Raw genomic sequence first — 18190 nt, 5'->3', positions numbered from 1 at the left:
AGTTTCCTACACCATCAAAAGGCTGTGTGACAGGCAGCACATGACAGCTTCAAAAAACATTTGACTGGTAGTGTAGCCTACAGATGAACCTCTAAAGAATTGGGTTTATCATCATAAACAAACATGAAAGATTCATATATATCCTAAAGGCTAATCATTGCGACTCCAGACACGATGACATCACACGACACATTATTCCATAACAGTGTTTGTTAGGGTTATTCGTCATAAAATCATAGGTTACAAAAGCGCAAAGTAATAAACGATATCGGCACTTTGGCCACGTCAGTTATGCATTTGCTACGTTTTATTCTAGTCGTAGCACTGTTTGCCCGCATGGGGCAGCGTTAAGTTGTTGTTCGCTGAGACTGTACTAGTTGACCCAGCCTGCGAGTTGCTACTTTCTTTCTGTCAAGTAGCTAGCGTGGAAAGTTGAAATCAGAGGTTGTCAAGAGGTCGTCATATTTGTGTTGTTGTTTAAGTAGCTAGGAAGTCAACTATTTAAGCTGATATGGTACATGATGGCTATAGAAAGTGAACTGTAAGTTGTATGTTGATATGAAACAACGGATAAGGGCAACAGAAGGTAACGTTAACGTTTATTGCTGGCTTGCTGACTACTGCATGGTAGCCATGCAGCTATGCTAGCTAGCTAGCCAGCAAGGGTTGTTTACAAGTTATCAGTCCCAAAATTTTATTCCGACTTTGAATTACATTTTAATGTGATTACCACATTGGCCTTTACGCTGCGCTGGGTTGAAATAGTTGTTGATTAGAAACTGTCATGATGTCCGCCGAAGTTGAATGTGGTTCGAGTTTGACAGCGAACTGTTCAAGTAGGGGGGAGAACCAAAACAGTGAGCCGCAGCCACATAAATCAGATACAACGCTCCAGCACGAGGAGACCCATACCAGTCCAGGACTTGATCTTAATGCCAAACCAAACACCGAAGCCTTGAATGTTCCGATGGATGTGCACGACACTTGCAAAGCTAATGATAAAGAAAACGAGAACGCCAATCACAACAATGTGGACTCAATTGACACGGCGAAGAAGAATGTTGTTGAAGCACCACCGCCTAAAGTGAATCCATGGACTAAAAACAATACAGGTCGCGTATCAAACAACACAGTTGCCTCTAGTCCACAAGATAAAGGTACGTGTAAGTAAGGGACACTGAACTCAAACATGATGGAAGTTGTGCCAAACATATGGCGGCGAGAGACGCTAGCTAAGGTACATGCTTTCTATTCATCGCAAGCTCAATATAGCTACACAGCAAGCAAAATTGCTTATCGAACACGTAGCTATTGAGCTAGTTGCTAACTGAGTTAGCTGCAGAAGGGTGACGTCTAGTTGGAGTTCTCGTTCATTTGTAGGAACAGTCGTGTTTTCGCTGAGCCGATGGTGGCGCACCTTGCCCCTACCATCCCCCAGCCCAGCTCGAATTGCTCAGGAGCACGTGGAGTGCTGACAACTGCTACTTCTGTGCTTTAGTAACTAGAGTAATTAGCGCAAGCGTAAACCACACTTGTCGCTATTAAGTTTCATTGAGGAACAATGCTAATACAAGCATAATATTTAATAATATACCTAATCCAAATATAAATATAATACAGGTGTTTGCGTCTGTCACAACAAACAAAGTAGATGCTATAAACACATTAAGTGTTTTTTCTCTCCAGTAAAGCTTATTGTGTATTAGTTGGACATAGTATTTGGATTTGGCATGTGGTAAAGTGTTGCTCTGGACGTTTTAGGTTACACCCTGTGATAGGTTTGCGTTCTTATCCTGCAGATCGTCTTCTGGGCTGTGATAGGACGGGAGGCCCAGCCTATGGGCTGCTGCTTCACAGCCCTGCCACAGATTACTGACTCTTAAAGAACCACCTTAACAACGTGAAGGCTACACATGGCCAGCATTTCGGTCACGTCATGACATTTTATTTTAATGTCACAATATGTAACTCAGTGACAGACTATTTGTCTGCCGATCAAGAAATAGGTTTTCATATTATTACACCATAAATGTAGAGCACAAAACTGCATATTTGCTTCAGATTGTAAAAGTTTCAGATTATGGTTGAAAGCGATGCTTGACAGGGTACCCGTCCATTCACATTCTGAAACGAAATCACTTTATTTCCACAGAGCAACAAAACCCTATGAAAGTTATCCGTGCAAGCAAGCCTATGACAAGGAAAACGAGCAAGGTAACACACTGGCCTGTTAACACACTGTTACTAACATTATTACACACTGGCCAGTTCACATGCCATTATTAAAACGGTTACAGTTCTGCAGACCTTTGCTTACCCCTAAAGGTTTCATTAAAAGAGCCTTTTGTTTTACGCGTACCCAAGTTTGTCCAGATTTTATTTCACTAGTGAGTAGGTTGGTAGCATTGTGTGATACACAAGTGTTTCTGCATCTGTGTGTCAGACCTTGACCTGATACAGAAAATGTCAACATTTACACATGCAGTGCTGACTAGCCTGGGCAACTGCTTATCAGCAGAGTGGATGGCCATGTGGAGTTGTTGCATGATTCAGCGGTTGAGGTTACTTTTCGTTTGACATTGTTTTGAAAGACTGACCATAGTTTCTGTTCAGTAATGAAGTGAAGGCAGGTTATTTAGGATAGGGTTCTAAAAGTGTTTAATAGGATAGGGTTCTATATCTTAAGTAGGAGGGTTCTGAACAGCGGAACATGGAATGACATGGCTTCTATTGAACCCTAGTGTTTCTCAGCAGAGTGCATCTGTCATCATTACCTCCTCCCTTTTCTCCTCTACTTCAGTCTAGTGATTTCAGTGACATTACCAACTGGCCCACTCCTGGAGAACTGGCTCAAGAGGTAGGACTCAAGGATGTATGAGAGACAATTAGCTAATGGCATCTAATTCAGCACATATTGTCCAGTTCCCAGGTGTTGTAGAGACGACCGTCAGTCAATATGTTGCCTCATTTTAGTATCCATCAGCAACAGAATGTGGTTCATGCACAGGGGAGGAGAGAGGGTAGCTGGCGGAAGGAGAGGAGACAGGAGGAGCCAGAGAAGGTCCTGGATGGGGGCGAGAGCAAGGAGAACCATCAGGCTGAGCATGTGGGAGAGCCGGCCCAGGACAGGGGGCCAGACCAGGGGGAAGACGCCCAGACTGCTGCCCTGAAGAAGAGAGGAGGTGAGATGACAGGATTATGGAGCACCTTGTTTATCTTGACCAAAACATGAAGTTCCCGATTCCTCACAGCCATCCTCAGAGGACGTGACCACGGAGCCTGTTTATCTCAACCATGAGTTGTGTCAACCTTTCAAGACCTAGCTATGAGTATGTCAGCTATCCCTTTCCAGAGCACAGACGTCCTAACTGGTTTAAGCCCGTTATTTTGCTCCGTTCATCGGTGTTCCATTAAGGGCCCCCCTCTCTATGCCCCACAGTACCCCCATCTCAGCCGCGTGCTGTATCGATTAGTATGTTTATATCTGTGCATCGTTAGGTAACAAACATAAGTGGCCTTTCCTTCCACTGGAAGAGCGTTTCCGGGGCGATGATGCAGAGGCACCAAGCTCTGTAGAACATCTCTCTCCCCATGCGGGCACCTGCTGGCCAGCCTCCTTCCTGTGAGCGCGGGTGTGTGTGTGCTTCCTTCCTCCTCAGAGTGTGTGTGTGTGCTTCTGCCCTCCTAGGAGTGTGTGTTTGTGTGTGTGTGTGTGCGTGCTTCCTCCGAGGCATGTATGTGTGTTTCCTTCGTCCTTAGGGTGTGTGCTTTCTCTGCCCCATGTGACCGTCTCTTCCCTCCTATTCTAACCGAGTACATCTCCCCCCCCCCTGATGCTGAATCAACGACGGCCTTGAAAGCTTTGCCGAGAGCTCCAGGTGTACCTGTCTGCCCTAATGACGACCTCCCCTCTGACTGCCTCAGAGTGTCAGTACCTGCACAGGGCCACAGCCCTCTAATGTGTGTGTGCTGGTGCCTCCTCCAGGCTGGAGGAGAGAAGGGCGGGACAACGCCGACGACAGTGTCCGTGGCGGCGGTCCGAGGGGCCGAGGCAGGGGGCGTGGCCGCGGGAGGGGGCGTGGCCGAGGTGCGTAGACGTCAACTTTGTCAAGGTTAACCACAGCGGCTGAAGGTTTTAGTTCATTGACATTTTATGGATGGTTCATGGAACAGACACTGTTTTTTTTAAGTGACACAAATAGTGCATTTAGAAAGCACAACAAATGATCAAAGACCAGAAGTGCATATGGTGGTCAGAGTTGGAAAAACAATTACCAGGCAGACTGATCACATCTCAGCTACCAGGCACAGTGTAAAGTAACCACATCTCAGCTACCAGGCACAGTGCAGAGTAACCACATTTCAGCTACCAGGCACAGTGCAGAGTAACCACATTTCAGCTACCAGGCACAGTGCAGAGTAACCACATCTCAGCTACCAGGCACAGTGCAGAGTAACCACATTTCAGCTACCAGGCACAGTGCAGAGTAACCACATTTCAGCTACCAGGCACAGTGCAGAGTAACCACATCTCAGCTACCAGGCACAGTGCAGAGTAACCACATCTCAGCTTCCAGGTAAATAATAATACTGTGTCACCACTTTGCACATCCCTGCCCTCCCCGCAGGCCGCTACGAAGGCGGCTCCGGCGCTCCGGCTGGGTCCAACATGGTGTATTACTACGACCAGATGTGTGTGGATGAGAAGCTGCTCAAGGACTACATCAAACGCCAGATGTGAGAGCTTACCTAACACACCCAACACTGACCCTAGCCCAGCACACCAGCCGACCCTAACCCTAACCCAACACACTGAACAGGCTAAACACTGAACACACCTAGCCTCCCTGAACTAGGGTTGCGAAGGGGCGCACAATTTCCGGTACATTTCCTGAAACTTTCCATGGGAAGTTAAGCTGGGGAATTTTGGAAATATTTAAACTTGGAAACTTAATGCAAATTTAAAAGAATTAATTGGAATTTTGGGGTAATTTATATTAACTACCATATGCAATGTGTTGAACTAGAATTGTTTTATTGAACAAAAAAGCTATAAAAGTGACACTGCCTTGTTAGCTGTGATGCAGTGCAGTTGTGCATAGGGCCAGCAGAGGGCAGAGTTCATGCCTCACTGTGAAGCCAGGCCGAGAATAGTGCTGATGAGTGCCACGATTCTGACTAAATATAGCTCCAGTAGAGCAGGGGAAGGGGGAGGGGGGGGAGGAATCTGCAGTAGTATGGAAGAGAACAGGACTTAGTGGGTCTGTAGAAAGCATTGTTCCTCCAGTGCTATTCAGCCTGTTCCCCCTGCTAAGACACAACCACTTACTTTATGCCCCAGGCTCACTTTCCGTACACCTGCCCTACACCTGCCCCACTCACTTTCCCTACACCTGCCCTACACCTGCCCTACACCTGCCCTACACCTGCCCCACTCACTTTCCCTACACCTGCCCTACACCTGCCCCACTCACTTTCCCTACACCTGCCCTACACCTGCCCCACTCACTTTCCCTACACCTGCCCTACACCTGCCCTACACCTGCCCTACACCTGCCCCACTCACTTTCCCTACACCTGCCCTACACCTGCCCTACACCTGCCCTACACCTGCCCTACACCTGCCCCACTCACTTTCCCTACACCTGCCCTACATCTGCTTGTGGATGGGGTGGGTCTGATTCTGTATGGGGTAGTGGAGACCGTGTTCTATGTTACTGACAGTGGTTGTTTTTTTTGTTCCAGAGAGTATTACTTCAGCCTCCACAACTTGGAAAGAGACTTCTTCCTAAGGCGGAAGATGGACACCCAGGGCTTCCTGCCCATCTCCCTCATCGCTGGCTTCCACAGAGTCCAGGCTCTCACAACCGACCTCAGCCTCATCCTGCTGGTAACTATCTAGAACGTAGGATCTAGAACATATCAATAACCCACCATCTGGAACTGATCATCTTTAACCTGTCATGTAGAATGTAGAATTTAGAATCGATCATCTAGATCAGTGGTTCTCAACCCTGTCCTCAGGGACCCCCTGTCCTGCTTGTTTTAGATGTTTCCCTGTTCCAACACACCTGATTCAAATGCATGTTCGTTACCAGGCTTCTACAGAGCTAAATAACGACCCTTTTATTTGAATCAGGTGTGTTGGAGCAGGGAAACATCTAAAACATGCAGGACGGGGTACTTGAGGACCAGGGTTGAGAACCACTGATCTAGAACATACCATATAGAACCGCCTCTCGCAACTGTGGTCCTCAGGGCCTGGACTTTCAGGGCTGAGAACGAACCGTCCAGAACCAGATCTATCTGTGATAGGCTCATTTCGGCCTATGAAATCGGCCGGGCTTTACTGATCCCCCAGAGCCATCAGTGACAGATGCACAGTCTGTGTTCATCTGCCTGGTGTTGGCCAGTAAGACTGGGTCTTGCTGAGGACTGTGTGTGAGCATGGCTTTGTGTCCCCAGGCCCTGGAAAACAGCACGGAGGTGGAGGTCATCGATGAGAAGGTTCGCTGTAAGGTGGATCCAGAGCGCTGGCCGATCCCCACGCCGGTCACGGTGGGATCTCCACGGACTGACTTCTCTCAGCTCATCCACTGTCCTGAGTTTGTGCCTGGAAAAGTCTTCATCCCTCTCAATACTGGTGAGTCCTGCTCATCCCTGCCCACACTCCATAACCCTGGGGAGGTTTGGGGGAGTACATCTTCTAATACAGGAACAATAACAACAACCCTGCATTTAGCAGACGGTTCCATCCTCAGCGGCACGCGGTGGGATTCTCACCTCGAACCTCTTGATCTGCAGTGACACGGTCTATCACGGAGCTATACTCCTCCCTCGTGTTCTGACCGTGGGATGGTTCTGCCTCTAGGTCCTTCCCCAGGAACCTCCCCCGTCACAGAGGGCATCAGCCAGCCTGCCGGTCAGCCAGCCAGCCAAGGCGCAGGGGTGTCTCCCAAAGCCAGCCAGCCAGACCCCGAGGCCTGGATCCAGGTGGAGAAGCGGCACCGCAACAGCTCAGGCAGGATCAAGGTGACCTCCCCCCCCCCTGCAGGAGAGCCTCCTACAGCTCAGCCAGAACATGTTCATTGGGGGGCCAGATGGGGTTGTGGGGGCGGCACATTTGTCAACATTGTTTTCGTTGTGGAAAGTGTGTTCGACTTCTGCTGGATGGGGAGGTATTTAGAAGAGCTCAATGTTCAGTGTGTGCTATGCCACTGCTTTCTTACTGGAAAATCCACTCGTCACCTCCCCTAGTCCTCAACACCTACCTCACCACCTCAGTCACCGCGTCTGATTTTTTGTTCTTCGTCTGCCCTCCTATCTGTTCTTTCCTTTCACTTCTCCTCACCCCTGGTCATCGGCGTCACGTTCAGGATGTGGAGTCTGCTAGCTCCTGCTTCACTGCTCCAGTCTCAGTTGAGTACCCTCCCCCTCCTGCCTCCCTCCCCCATCACATCCTCTCCCCCTCTCGTTTACCTTGTCCATCTGCCTCTCTTCTAAAACTAACCCACACGTGCTCCGGTTTTCATGTTCAAACTGTTGCTTCCAGCGGTAGTACTCCTCATTATTGCCTGAGTTAGGAAGTCTGTGTCACGACAAGCTCTGCGTGGGGCCAGATGAGTAACGGTGGTTCTGTCCTTGCAGAAGCGTAGCGGGTCTCCCCCGGACAGCAGCAGGGGCCCCCAGCAGGCCGACCAGGAGGAGCTTGACTTCCTGTTTGACGAGGAGATGGAGCAGCTGGCGCCGCGGAAGAACACCTTCACCGACTGGTCGGACGAGGACTCTGACTACGAGCTGGACGACAACGACGTCAACAAGATCCTCATCGTGACGCAGACCCCTCCCCAACTGCGCAAGCACCCTGGCGGGGACCGCACGGGCAGCCACGAGTCCCGGGCCAGGATCACGGCCGACCTGGCCAAGGCCATCAACGATGGGCTGTACTACTACGAGCAGGATCTGTGGACGGGGGAGGAGCCTGCAGAGAGCTCCGCCTCCAAGGTAAGCTCTCCTATGACCTTACTGCAGCGCATGTTTGCTGACCGTGGTGGGCTGCATTTGACTGCATTTAACATTTTCAAAAAAGGGCAGAGGGTTGTATTTTTCCGTCCGTGAAACATTCTGAATTTGAGCAGCAGGTAGCCAATAGGAAGCCAGCTCCTCCTCAGCTGGGTCCAAACACGTAGACTGTCCTTCTCAGACACCTAGACTGTCAGGCAGTGGCCCACACTTCTTGAAATGGACATCTTCCCAAAATAGACCACAATTTATCACCAACTATGTCCAAGCGGAACATGGGACATGCAAGCTCGCACTCACTACACATGCGAACACACGCACTCACACGCACCACACACTCGTGCACAGAGCTTGGTTTTCAGGCTTCCTTGTGTGTGTTTATGAAACAGGGGGAGAGCCAGTAGAAGAGAGGAGAGAAGGACAGGGTCAGAGAGAGAGAGAGAGAGAGAGAGGAGAGGGCCACCTGTTGAACAGCAGCAGACACCTCCACGGTCTTTTCTCAGCTCATAAACCAAGACATTAAAACAGAGAAACGCATGGTCAGATATGTTTGGTGTGGTTCTTCTTGAATGAAAGTAGGCTTTCGTATGTGATAGTATGGAACGCTACATCAGTGTACATAGTATGTAGTCAGCAGAGCCGCAGCAAGGCCAGCTCTTCAGATTACTGCCTATCCTAACCCTACCAGGTAGGTGAGAACCCACCAGCTGACACCAAGGTCACCTGTTCCTTTCTTCTTTTTCCGACGTTGGTAAAAGTTCAAAGTTCTGTCCGGATAACGCATGCAGAACTTCCCATCTGCTCAGCACATGTCTGCATCTCACCACTCCCTCTCACGACGCCCCTGGTTCCAGAGACCAGATCTTAACTATCTACAACCCAACTGACAATACATGTAAACCTTTATTTGATTTTCCCTTTGGATGAAAGTGTCTGCTAAATGAGTCAAACGTAGTGTCACAGTCTGGCAAGCTGTTAGGATACTTTGTGATGGACAGTGTGATATTGCTCCTCAGGGTTCATGCTCTGGACTTGATGTGCTTCTCTCAGCAGGAAGTGGAGACCTTCAAGAAGTTGAACGTTATTAGTAAAGATGAGTTTGACACTCTCACCCCAAAACTCCCTGTTGACCCGAACCAGGAAGTCCCGCCTCCTCCTCCGCCTGCAGGTTAGTGTAGTGTCACACTGCGTTGTCATGGTGGTCCACAACAGCCCTTCTCATACCCAGTCCAGTCATACCAAGTAGAGGTACAGATGAACCTTTTAAAATATTCCTCTGTCTGGACTTGACTGGCACTGCACAGGGACGCCTTTGCATGCAGTCCTGTTGACCGCTATCTCCTATCGCTTCCAGAGGAGACACTGGAGGAGCCCGAGAGCGTTGCCCACTCTCTGCCCACCACGGTGCCAGCAGGCTCCCCCAGCGCCCACCAGCCCAGCACCCCCCGGACCCCCCGCACCCCTGGGCGCCAGGACCCCAACAAGACCCCCCGCTTCTACCCGGTCATCAAGGAGAGCGGAGAGGTGGATGTTCAGGTGAGGGGCCTCGAGAGGCCGGGGCTCTGCCCCTCCTCTGAAGGATGTTGCTTGGTTTTTTCTTATTTGTTGCATGTCCAAAAATACAGACCGTTCCTAGACCCTAACCTTCAAAAACGGTTAGAACGATGCTCTTCTGATCCTTGATGATCTGTTCGACTTTCTATATGCACCGTTTGGAAAGTATGTAGCTTTGAATGAAAGTGTTTATTACATGTATTAGCTGGTTTGAATATTTGGTCGAGTGAGTTGTGGTGATGCAACACGAGTGTTGCTGTCTCAGACCCCCAGGAAGAAGAAGACCAGGCACAGCTCCAACCCCCCCCAGGAGAGCCATGTGGGCTGGGTGATGGACTCCCGGGAGCACAGGCCTCGTACATCCTCCATCAGGTCCTTGTCACCATACTGACACCCCCACTACTAACACCACCACCTCCTACAGTGGGAACAGTCACACGTGGCTGTCCGCGGTCGTTGTTGTGGTTACTCACCATGCCATGTTTTTCCCCACAGCAGCTCCTCCCCCTCCGAGGGTGCCCCCCTGGCTGGGAACTATGGCTGCACCCCCCAGTCTCTGCCCAAGTTCTGGCACCCCTCCCATGAGCTGCTCAAGTCCAGCGGCTTCACCCAGCAGGGCTACCACAAGTACCGCCGGCGCTGCCTGAACGGTACCACACCCCACCGACACATCCCTCTCTCTCTCTCTACTAATAGACACATCCCTCTCTCTTCTACTGGACACATCCCTCTCTCTTCTACTGGACACATCCCTCTCTCTCTCCTACTGGACACATCTCTCTCTCTCTCTCTCCTACTGGACACATCTCTCTCTCTCTCCTACTGGACACATCTCTCTCTCTCTCTCCTACTGGACACATCCCTCTCTCTCTCCTACTGGACACATCTCTCTCTCTCTCTCTCCTACTGGACACATCTCTCTCTCTCTCCTACTGGACACATCCCTCTCTCTCTCCTACTGGACACATCCCTCTCTCTCTCCTACTGGACACATCTCTCTCTCTCTCTCCTACTGGACACCTCTCTCTCTCCTACTGGACACATCCCTCTCTCTCACTCCTACTGGACACTTCCCTCTCTCTCCTACTGGACACATCCCTCTCTCTATGAAACAGACTGCTCAGATGAGGAGGGCTGCCAGTAGTGTGCTTGTAGCGAGTGTTCTGTCTCTGGTTTTCTCTAGAGAGAAAGCGGTTAGGTGTGGGCCAGTCCCAGGAGATGAACACCTTGTTCCGCTTCTGGTCGTTCTTCCTGCGAGACAACTTCAACAGGAAGATGTATGAAGACTTCAAACTGTTTGCTGTTGAAGACGCAAAGGAAAATTACAGGTAGTGGGAGAATCTGAAGCTGCCAGTGGTGTTTCAGTGGTTTAGTTGAGTGTTTTGTACTGAAGCTTGTTCATGGTGAAGTGTCTGGCTGTTGAAAGGTTCCGGGTGGGTGACTCCCAGTCCAAGAACATAGTTGTGTTTTTGCCAGAGGCTCGTAGAAGCACGTGCCAAGCAAACATTCCTGTCTAAACACAGTATGTAGGTTGAACAGCAGCACACCAGTTTGGGAAGGAAGATGTGCCAAGTCCGAGGGTGTGCCTGTGGAGCACAACCACTCTACGCCCTGCCCCAGAGCCAAACAACCGGTTTACATAGTTATGGATCAGTTAGATTAAAAAGCACTGGTGATGAGGAGAAATGTCATTTCCATCCATACATCTACTTTCTTTCCCCATTTTTGTTGATGACTGAAAAACTGCTATAGCTAAGATGAATGCATCAAGCAATATAGATAAACATGATATTGGAGTGAATTGCCCCTTCACCACTTGCTGTGCTTGTGTTCCCAGGTATGGGCTGGAGTGTTTGTTTAGGTACTACAGCTACGGGCTGGAGAGGAGGTTCAAGCAGGACTTGTTCAAAGACTTTCAGGAAGAGACCCTGAGGGACTGTGAGAAGGGTAAACGCTCACTTTACTGATTTATCTCCTCCCCCTCAGGGTTGTCCCCTCAGTCATTTATCACATTGCGTGCTACGATGACATTGCTTTACAAACACTGTTGTATGTTTAATGTGTAGGCCAACTGTATGGCTTGGAGAAGTTTTGGGCCTTCCTGAAGTACTCCAAGATCAAGAACCAGCCCATTGACCCCAAGCTTCAGGAATATCTAGGGAAATTCAAACATCTGGAGGATTTCAGAGTTGATGTGAGTTTTATGATTTGTCTTTGTTTATTTCCATTAGGAATGTCCTCTATGTGCTTATTCTCAGGCTGTGTGTGTGTGTGCTCTAGCCTCCCATGGGGGAGGAGGTAGTCAGAAGAAGAAAGGAGGCAGCAGAAGAAGGGAGGCGCAGAAGACATCTTCTCAACCTTCAATCAAAACCCTCCCAGACCTCCAACTCTCCATCCAAACCCTCCCAGACCTCCAACTCTCCATCCAAACCCTCCCAGACCTCCAACTCTCCATCCAAACCCTCCCAGACCTCCAACTCTCCATCCAAACCCTCCCAGACCTCCAACCCTCCATCCAAACCCTCCCAGACCTCCAACCCTCCATCCAAACCCTCCCAGACCTCCAACCCTCCATCCAAACCCTCCCAGACCTCCAACCCTCCATCCAAACCCTCCCAGACCTCCAACCCTTCATCCAAACCCTCCAACCCTCCATCCAAACCTTCCCAGACCTACAACCCTCCATCCAAACCCACCCAGACCTCCAACCCTCCATCCAAACCTTCCCAGACCTCCAACCCTCCATCCAAACCCACCCAGACCTCCAACCCTCCATCCAAACCTTCCAAAACCTCCAACCCTACATCCAAACCCACCCAGACCTCCAACCCTCCATCCAAACCCACCCAGACCACCAACAAGTCTTCATTTGTCGGTGATGTGGGAGCTCCACCACCAGGCAGTAGCCCCCGCATACCGAGAGCTCCCAGGGAGAAAACCAAGACCCTCACTCCAGCTGAGGGGCGCAAGGGAGAAGCTGGCAGTACCAAAAAGGAAACTCTCGCTCCACACAAATGAATGTGTATGTATGCAGTCAGGTGGAATGAGAGAGCAGGGCCTGGGGGGAGAAAGCTGAGCAGGCCCCAAGAAGCTTTGACGCTGCATAGAAGGAATTTGATTTGATTATTGGAAGATCTGCATTTGATTGTTGAACATGCATAGATGGTTGGCTAAAAGTTATCATGGTTCTTGACAGCTCCAATGTTTACACAATTAATGCATTCCTGCATTGTATTTGCAGTGTTCATTTTCTAGGCTGCCTTACATTTCAATACATATATTTCACCATCTGAAGAGTAACAGTGACATCTGATAAACTTTAAGGTTTAAGTCGAGTTAGCCATGATAGTGCTTTGGTGCGTGGTCTTGATTTGAAGACATTAGAATGCAAATATGTTCCTATTGTGAGTTTGAAGAACAGTCTTCAACTTGTCAGTTTTGGAAATAGGTGCCACTTGCATACGTTGGATATAATGTAAGTTGGATTAATAAACCAAAATGCCTTTACAGACATAATATCCAAATTATTTAGATACAAGGAATAGATACATATTTAGTATTTAAGATGTACGAATTTTAATGTGTTGTGACTATTGGCCTTCTCAAATTAAACAGATGAATATTTTGGATGAATTGCTTTTATCATGGCTTATTGAGCATACAAAACTCATGTCTTGAAATCTATTAGAAATAGGATAATTTATTGTTTTAACTGGTTAATTTGAACATGCCTAGTTAATCATTATAGTTGTTTCGTGCTTTTAATGCTTGATTATTAAACAGGAGGAAAGGGGACAACCAAGTCTGTGTGTAAGCCAACAAATCTGATTTGAATGCTCTTAACTTTATATCAATGTGTGTGCTGCGCTCGGTGTAACTTGATATTTACCCTCCCACCAGGAGGATGAAGCTGAAAGTGTCACCTATTGGTGAATGTACATACTATGCAATTCAGTGGAAATTATTTCTTTTGATTTGGATTTTATTAATTATTTTTTGTGTGCGAATGAGTGCTGGTTTGTCTTTTTTTGAGCAAATATGCATGTAAACGCCAGACATTATTGTAATGAACTGTAAAAAGACATAAAGAAGTAATTGATTGTCGAAATGTGTTTGTGTGGTTTGTTGCCATGATGCATTTTTACCTTTTTTTCCCAGTAATATGAAGTGGTATTTCTGTTCTAAAACAGTTGCAAATGTCTAAGTTAAAATAAAAGTTCAAAATGAACTTCAATGCTACTTTTAATAAGCAAACTCTTTATGAATGACTTGTGTTTGTCTGATGTAGTGAGATCTTACGTAACGCACAAGACCAGATAGCGTGGACTGGAAGTTTGTCAGACCGTGACTGTTAGAATGGCAAGGAAATAACCAAAAACAGTATATTGTTATAGCACAAAATTGATAGTAATTTCACAATCAATTGGATTTCCATTTTGATCTTCAAACAAAATGTTAAAAAAAGTTTCTATATGATTGCCATCATATAGCATCATACATATAACACACCAACAGATGTGTGTACACTCATCAAATGGTCTATTGTTTGGAAATCGTCGGATCCTGTTTTTGTCAGCAGGGCAGAGCCTATATAAAAAACACTGCTCCCAAAATGGAATGACAAATATATTGACGCAGGCCAATCATATTTGATAAGAAGCCCAGAGTAGGCGGGCTTATTCTTGTGGGTAGGTGCTTTCGTGCAGTATGGCGGACGATGGGGACAGTTCGAGTGGACCAGTTGACACAAGTGGCGGGCAAGGGACAACAGATGAGTCGGAAGGACTCAGTCTTGGAGCGATGTTGTTGAATGTCAGTATTTTAGTTATAATAGTTGCGGTCTGTTATGTAGTTTATCGGCGATGGGGTAGACGAATCGGTGCTGACGCGGCCCAGGCAAGCGAGGCCTCTTCTCTTCCCAAGATGAGAAGACGTGATTTCACTTTGGAACAACTAAGTGAATACGATGGACTTCAGAACCCCCGAATCTTGATGGCAGTGAATATGAAAGTCTTTGATGTTACCACCGGCAAAAAGTTTTATGGACGAGGTAAGGGCGCGGTCGTAGGAGAGTGGATACATTTCAATTGTAGATGCAGCTGTAAACTACACGGAGACAACGGGTATTTGGGCGCTATAAAAGCTAGCTGGCTGTAGCTAGAAGCTAAAGCGCGAGCTAAATGAGGCTAATCATGATGACATCCATTTCGAATTTATGGGCATGTCGCATCATGGTAGTATTAGTGGGTTTGCTGGTTGGATTAGCTAGCTACTTTGCTAGCACCACAGCGAGCTACCAGCCTAACTTACCCATGTGAAATAAAACTGCTACTCTACGTGGCTTGCTGGAAACGGTGCTAGCTGTGTGTCATCCTTATGACGAGATCCGCTGCTTGCTGCTTAATAGCTAGCTAACATTAGCTATTTCCGAAGTTCTCATCTATGGTTTAATCTTCAGATGAGGGAACCAGTTGCAATATAATGCGATGTCTAGCTAATTTGATCTCTTGGAAGAAACCTTGTCATCTAGGTGTACCGCCTACGTTATATAATTGTTCACACTACTAGCTAGCTAATTGTTGGCTAGCTTCTTGACGTTTGGCGAATGTTACTGCTAGGTTGCCGGAAGAACCGATGTTGACATATACATGACAGGATCAGTTTAGCGAAACTAGCGTTCAGCAGAAATGTGAAGTTAAGTTGTAGACTCGTTAGGGTTGTACACTGTCAGCAGTACAGGGGACTTGTAGTTGTAAAGTGTTTTTGCTACAGTGCCTAGAAGTGCGAACCATATGGCATAGTGGCTAGCGTCACGTATGCCAACCAACCAGTCAAACTGGAAAATAAGGAAGTTATATTCAAAGCATTTAAAACGTAGGGGCTAAATATGCAATTGATCCTTATACAATAAGGCCTAGCCTTCATACTTTCCTTGTCAGGCTGCTAGACCTTCCCAAGGCTACGTATTCTCACATGCACATCAGATGATGCATTAGTGTGCACTTGTGAAGTTCAAAATACTGATAATGCTGTCAACAGACCTCAGTTTGAGAGGCTGTGTGCTGAGTTTTTGTTGTTGTTGGCTGTTTCTGCAGACGGCCCTTATGGGATCTTCGCTGGCCGGGACTCATCCAGAGGGCTGGCGACTTTCTGCCTTGAGAAAGATGCTCTTAGGGACGAGTATGATGATCTGTCTGACCTTAACGCAGTTCAGATGGAGAGTGTCAGAGAGTGGGAGATGCAGTTCATGGGTGAGTGCCTCATTTCATTCGTGTATATTGTCAGTTTATAGCTCAGTAATCGACCATGATATTAACTTGCTCTTCATTTCAATGTATTCCTGCAGAGAAGTATGATTATGTGGGGCGGCTGCTGAAGCCGGGGGACGAGCCGTCTGAGTACACCGATGAGGAGGACATCAAGGACCACCTGAAACATGACTGAGCTGAGCGCCTGCCTACCAGAGCCAGGACCCAAACAGCTGCAACAGCCTCCCCAGGCCTCCCCGGGCCTCCCCTCCTGCCTCACCCTATCCCTGTCAGGATCCGCAGCTGTTCTGGACAGACTGTCTCTCCAGGCCCTGGTGCCTACTGTAGACCTCCATCTTTCAGATTACCACCAACAGAAAAAGATCATGACAAACTGTTAATGGGGGATTTTAATGACAATAACACGTCTGGGATTTGAGCTTAACGTATATTGAAAAAGGAAAACAAAGACAAAACCATTTTACCGTTTTTTTCTTTTCTTCTGGGGATGTCACAGTTGTATTAATGTGAAGCAACCATTATGGTTTTCACAGTGATGGGTGGCGCGTGTGGGTCTTGACAGTCAGAATACATTGGTCGAGGCGTGAGATCGGGAACTGGTTTCGTTCTGACACACCCTTCACCTCAAATGCTTTAGCATTCGATTTGGGAGCTTATCAATCAATCAATTAATCGTTTGCCTATTGGAATTCTTTTTCTTTTTTTGTGTGTGAAAGAAGAATAAAATGTAAATGTTTCCCACTTGGAAAGGCAGTGCAGTGCCCTAACCAGAGGTCCTGGAGGGGAGTCACCTTTTCCTGTTGTGTCTGTAGTGTGTGCACTACTAGTTATCTCTGGTTGTAGTGTGTGCACTACTAGTTATCTCTGGTTGTAGTGTGTGCACTACTAGTTATCTCTGGTTGTAGTGTATGCACTACTAGTTATCTCTGGTTGTAGTGTATGCACTACTAGTTATCTCTGTTTGTCACCATGTGATTGTATGTGTGGGCTAGCACAGTGGGGAGGCTGGGAGGGTTTAAAGGTCATTGCCATAAAAATATATTTTGAATAACTGCAGACCAGTTGATTGGGCAAACAAAGGGAAGGTCAAATGACAGTTTTAATCAATCAGCTGTTTACATGCCTCTCAAGTCAGCTCCAAGTCTGTAGATCCCCCCCAACATGGTCAAAGTATTAATTGTGCCTTATTTTGTTTGTTTTATACAACTTAAATCCTGACCAGTCAAAATGAGGCAAGAGGTTGGATAACCATCCCTTCATGATTTTGTTTCATGGAAGTGTTGGTGAAGAGGCTTCCCAGACAAGGTCTGCAGACTAGAAGAGGGTTTCCAGACAAGGTCTGCAGACTAGAAGAGGGTTTCCAGACAAGGTCTGCAGACTAGAAGAGGGTTTCCAGACAAGGTCTGCAGACTAGAAGAGGGTTTCCAGACTAGGTCTGCAGACTAGAAGAGGGTTTCCAGACTAGGTCTGCATACTAGAAGAGGGTTTCCAGACAAGGTCTGCAGACAAGAGGGTTTCCAGACTAGGTCTGCAGACGAGAAGAAGGTTTCCAGACTAGGTCTGCAGACTAGAAGAGGGTTTCCAGATTAGGTCTGCAGACTAGAAGAGGGTTTCCAGACTAGGTCTGCAGACTAGAAGAGGGTTTCCAGACAAGGTCTGCAGACTAGAAGAGGGTTTCCAGACAAGGTCTGCAGACTAGAAGCGGCTTTGCAGACTAGGTCTGCAGACTAGAAGCGGCTTTGCAGACTAGGAAGAGGCTTAGCAGACTAGAAGGCACGCTTTCATCAGTCCAATCACAGGCTGGCATATTCCCCATGACAACCCTGTATATAGAGCGTACAAAGTACTCAGTGTTACTGCCATATTTATGTAGTTGGTGAACTCCATGCTGTGTTGTATTGGCCAGAAGCCCCAGTGGTTTATGCTTTTCCTTTCCATGGTTTCTTTACTGAAGTTCTTTTTAAATGTGGGTGAATTTTGAAAAGAACGTTAAAAGTGCTGCGGGTGGGATGGGGTTTGGATAGGTTCCTATTTGGTAAGAACAGTTGCTTATCTTGTAAATATATCTATCATTTTATTAAAGCATGTGCAACAATTGTGAGCTATGCTGCATTCCCGCCATGTCATGTATTTACGGTAAATGTTGGGTGTGTGTTCACGCGCCAGAGACAGGAAGGGATTTGTTCATGCATAATAAACTGATTTGGTTAATAATCTGTTATCATGTCATATCTGGAAAAATAACTGTGCAATGTAATGATGATGACAAAGCAAACATTTGTGAAAATGGGGATGGTCTTGGTGAGGTGACACAAAGTGCTCTATATAAACCTACATACAACATA

General features: G+C 47.4%; 2 protein-coding genes across 10 annotated transcripts; both read left to right on the top strand.

Moving 5' to 3' along the window:
- Positions 1-369: 369 nt before the first annotated feature.
- On the top strand, positions 370-13680 carry larp1b (La ribonucleoprotein 1B). 5 transcript variants are annotated; one of them, XM_047015541.1, is made up of 19 exons: positions 370-1157; positions 2153-2214; positions 2801-2857; positions 3008-3182; positions 3986-4087; positions 4629-4737; positions 5746-5890; positions 6466-6643; positions 6872-7032; positions 7377-7418; positions 7648-8004; positions 9076-9190; positions 9377-9558; positions 9842-9948; positions 10072-10226; positions 10760-10904; positions 11414-11523; positions 11643-11770; positions 11857-13680. In XM_047015541.1, the coding sequence occupies exons 1-19, from the start codon at positions 785-787 to the stop codon at positions 12592-12594; spliced, it is 3441 nt and encodes a 1146-aa protein (XP_046871497.1). In that variant the 5' UTR covers positions 370-784; the 3' UTR covers positions 12595-13680. The 5 variants fall into 5 exon arrangements, with proteins under 5 accessions (XP_046871497.1, XP_046871499.1, XP_046871493.1 ...); XM_047015537.1 differs by having other exon boundaries at positions 371-1157; positions 9073-9190; positions 10075-10226; XM_047015529.1 differs by having other exon boundaries at positions 371-1157; positions 9073-9190.
- Positions 13681-14239: 559 nt separating this feature from the next.
- On the top strand, positions 14240-18059 carry pgrmc2 (progesterone receptor membrane component 2). Of its 5 annotated transcripts, none has more exons than XR_006955936.1 (4): positions 14251-14626; positions 15672-15827; positions 15923-17150; positions 17215-18059. XR_006955936.1 is itself a non-coding variant. In XM_047018235.1 (3 exons), exons 1-3 carry the CDS (start codon positions 14284-14286, stop codon positions 16018-16020), a joined length of 597 nt encoding a protein of 198 aa, XP_046874191.1. In that variant the 5' UTR covers positions 14240-14283; the 3' UTR covers positions 16021-18059. The 5 variants fall into 5 exon arrangements, 1 of the variants encoding a protein (XP_046874191.1); XR_006955935.1 differs by having other exon boundaries at positions 17183-18059; XR_006955934.1 differs by having other exon boundaries at positions 15923-17310; positions 17468-18059.
- The last annotated feature ends 131 nt before the right edge of the window (positions 18060-18190 follow it).

This window comes from Hypomesus transpacificus, chromosome 3 (assembly GCF_021917145.1).
Source record: "Hypomesus transpacificus isolate Combined female chromosome 3, fHypTra1, whole genome shotgun sequence".
Classification (NCBI taxonomy): Eukaryota; Metazoa; Chordata; class Actinopteri; order Osmeriformes; family Osmeridae; genus Hypomesus; species Hypomesus transpacificus.
This window is presented reverse-complemented; position numbering and strand designations above follow the sequence as displayed.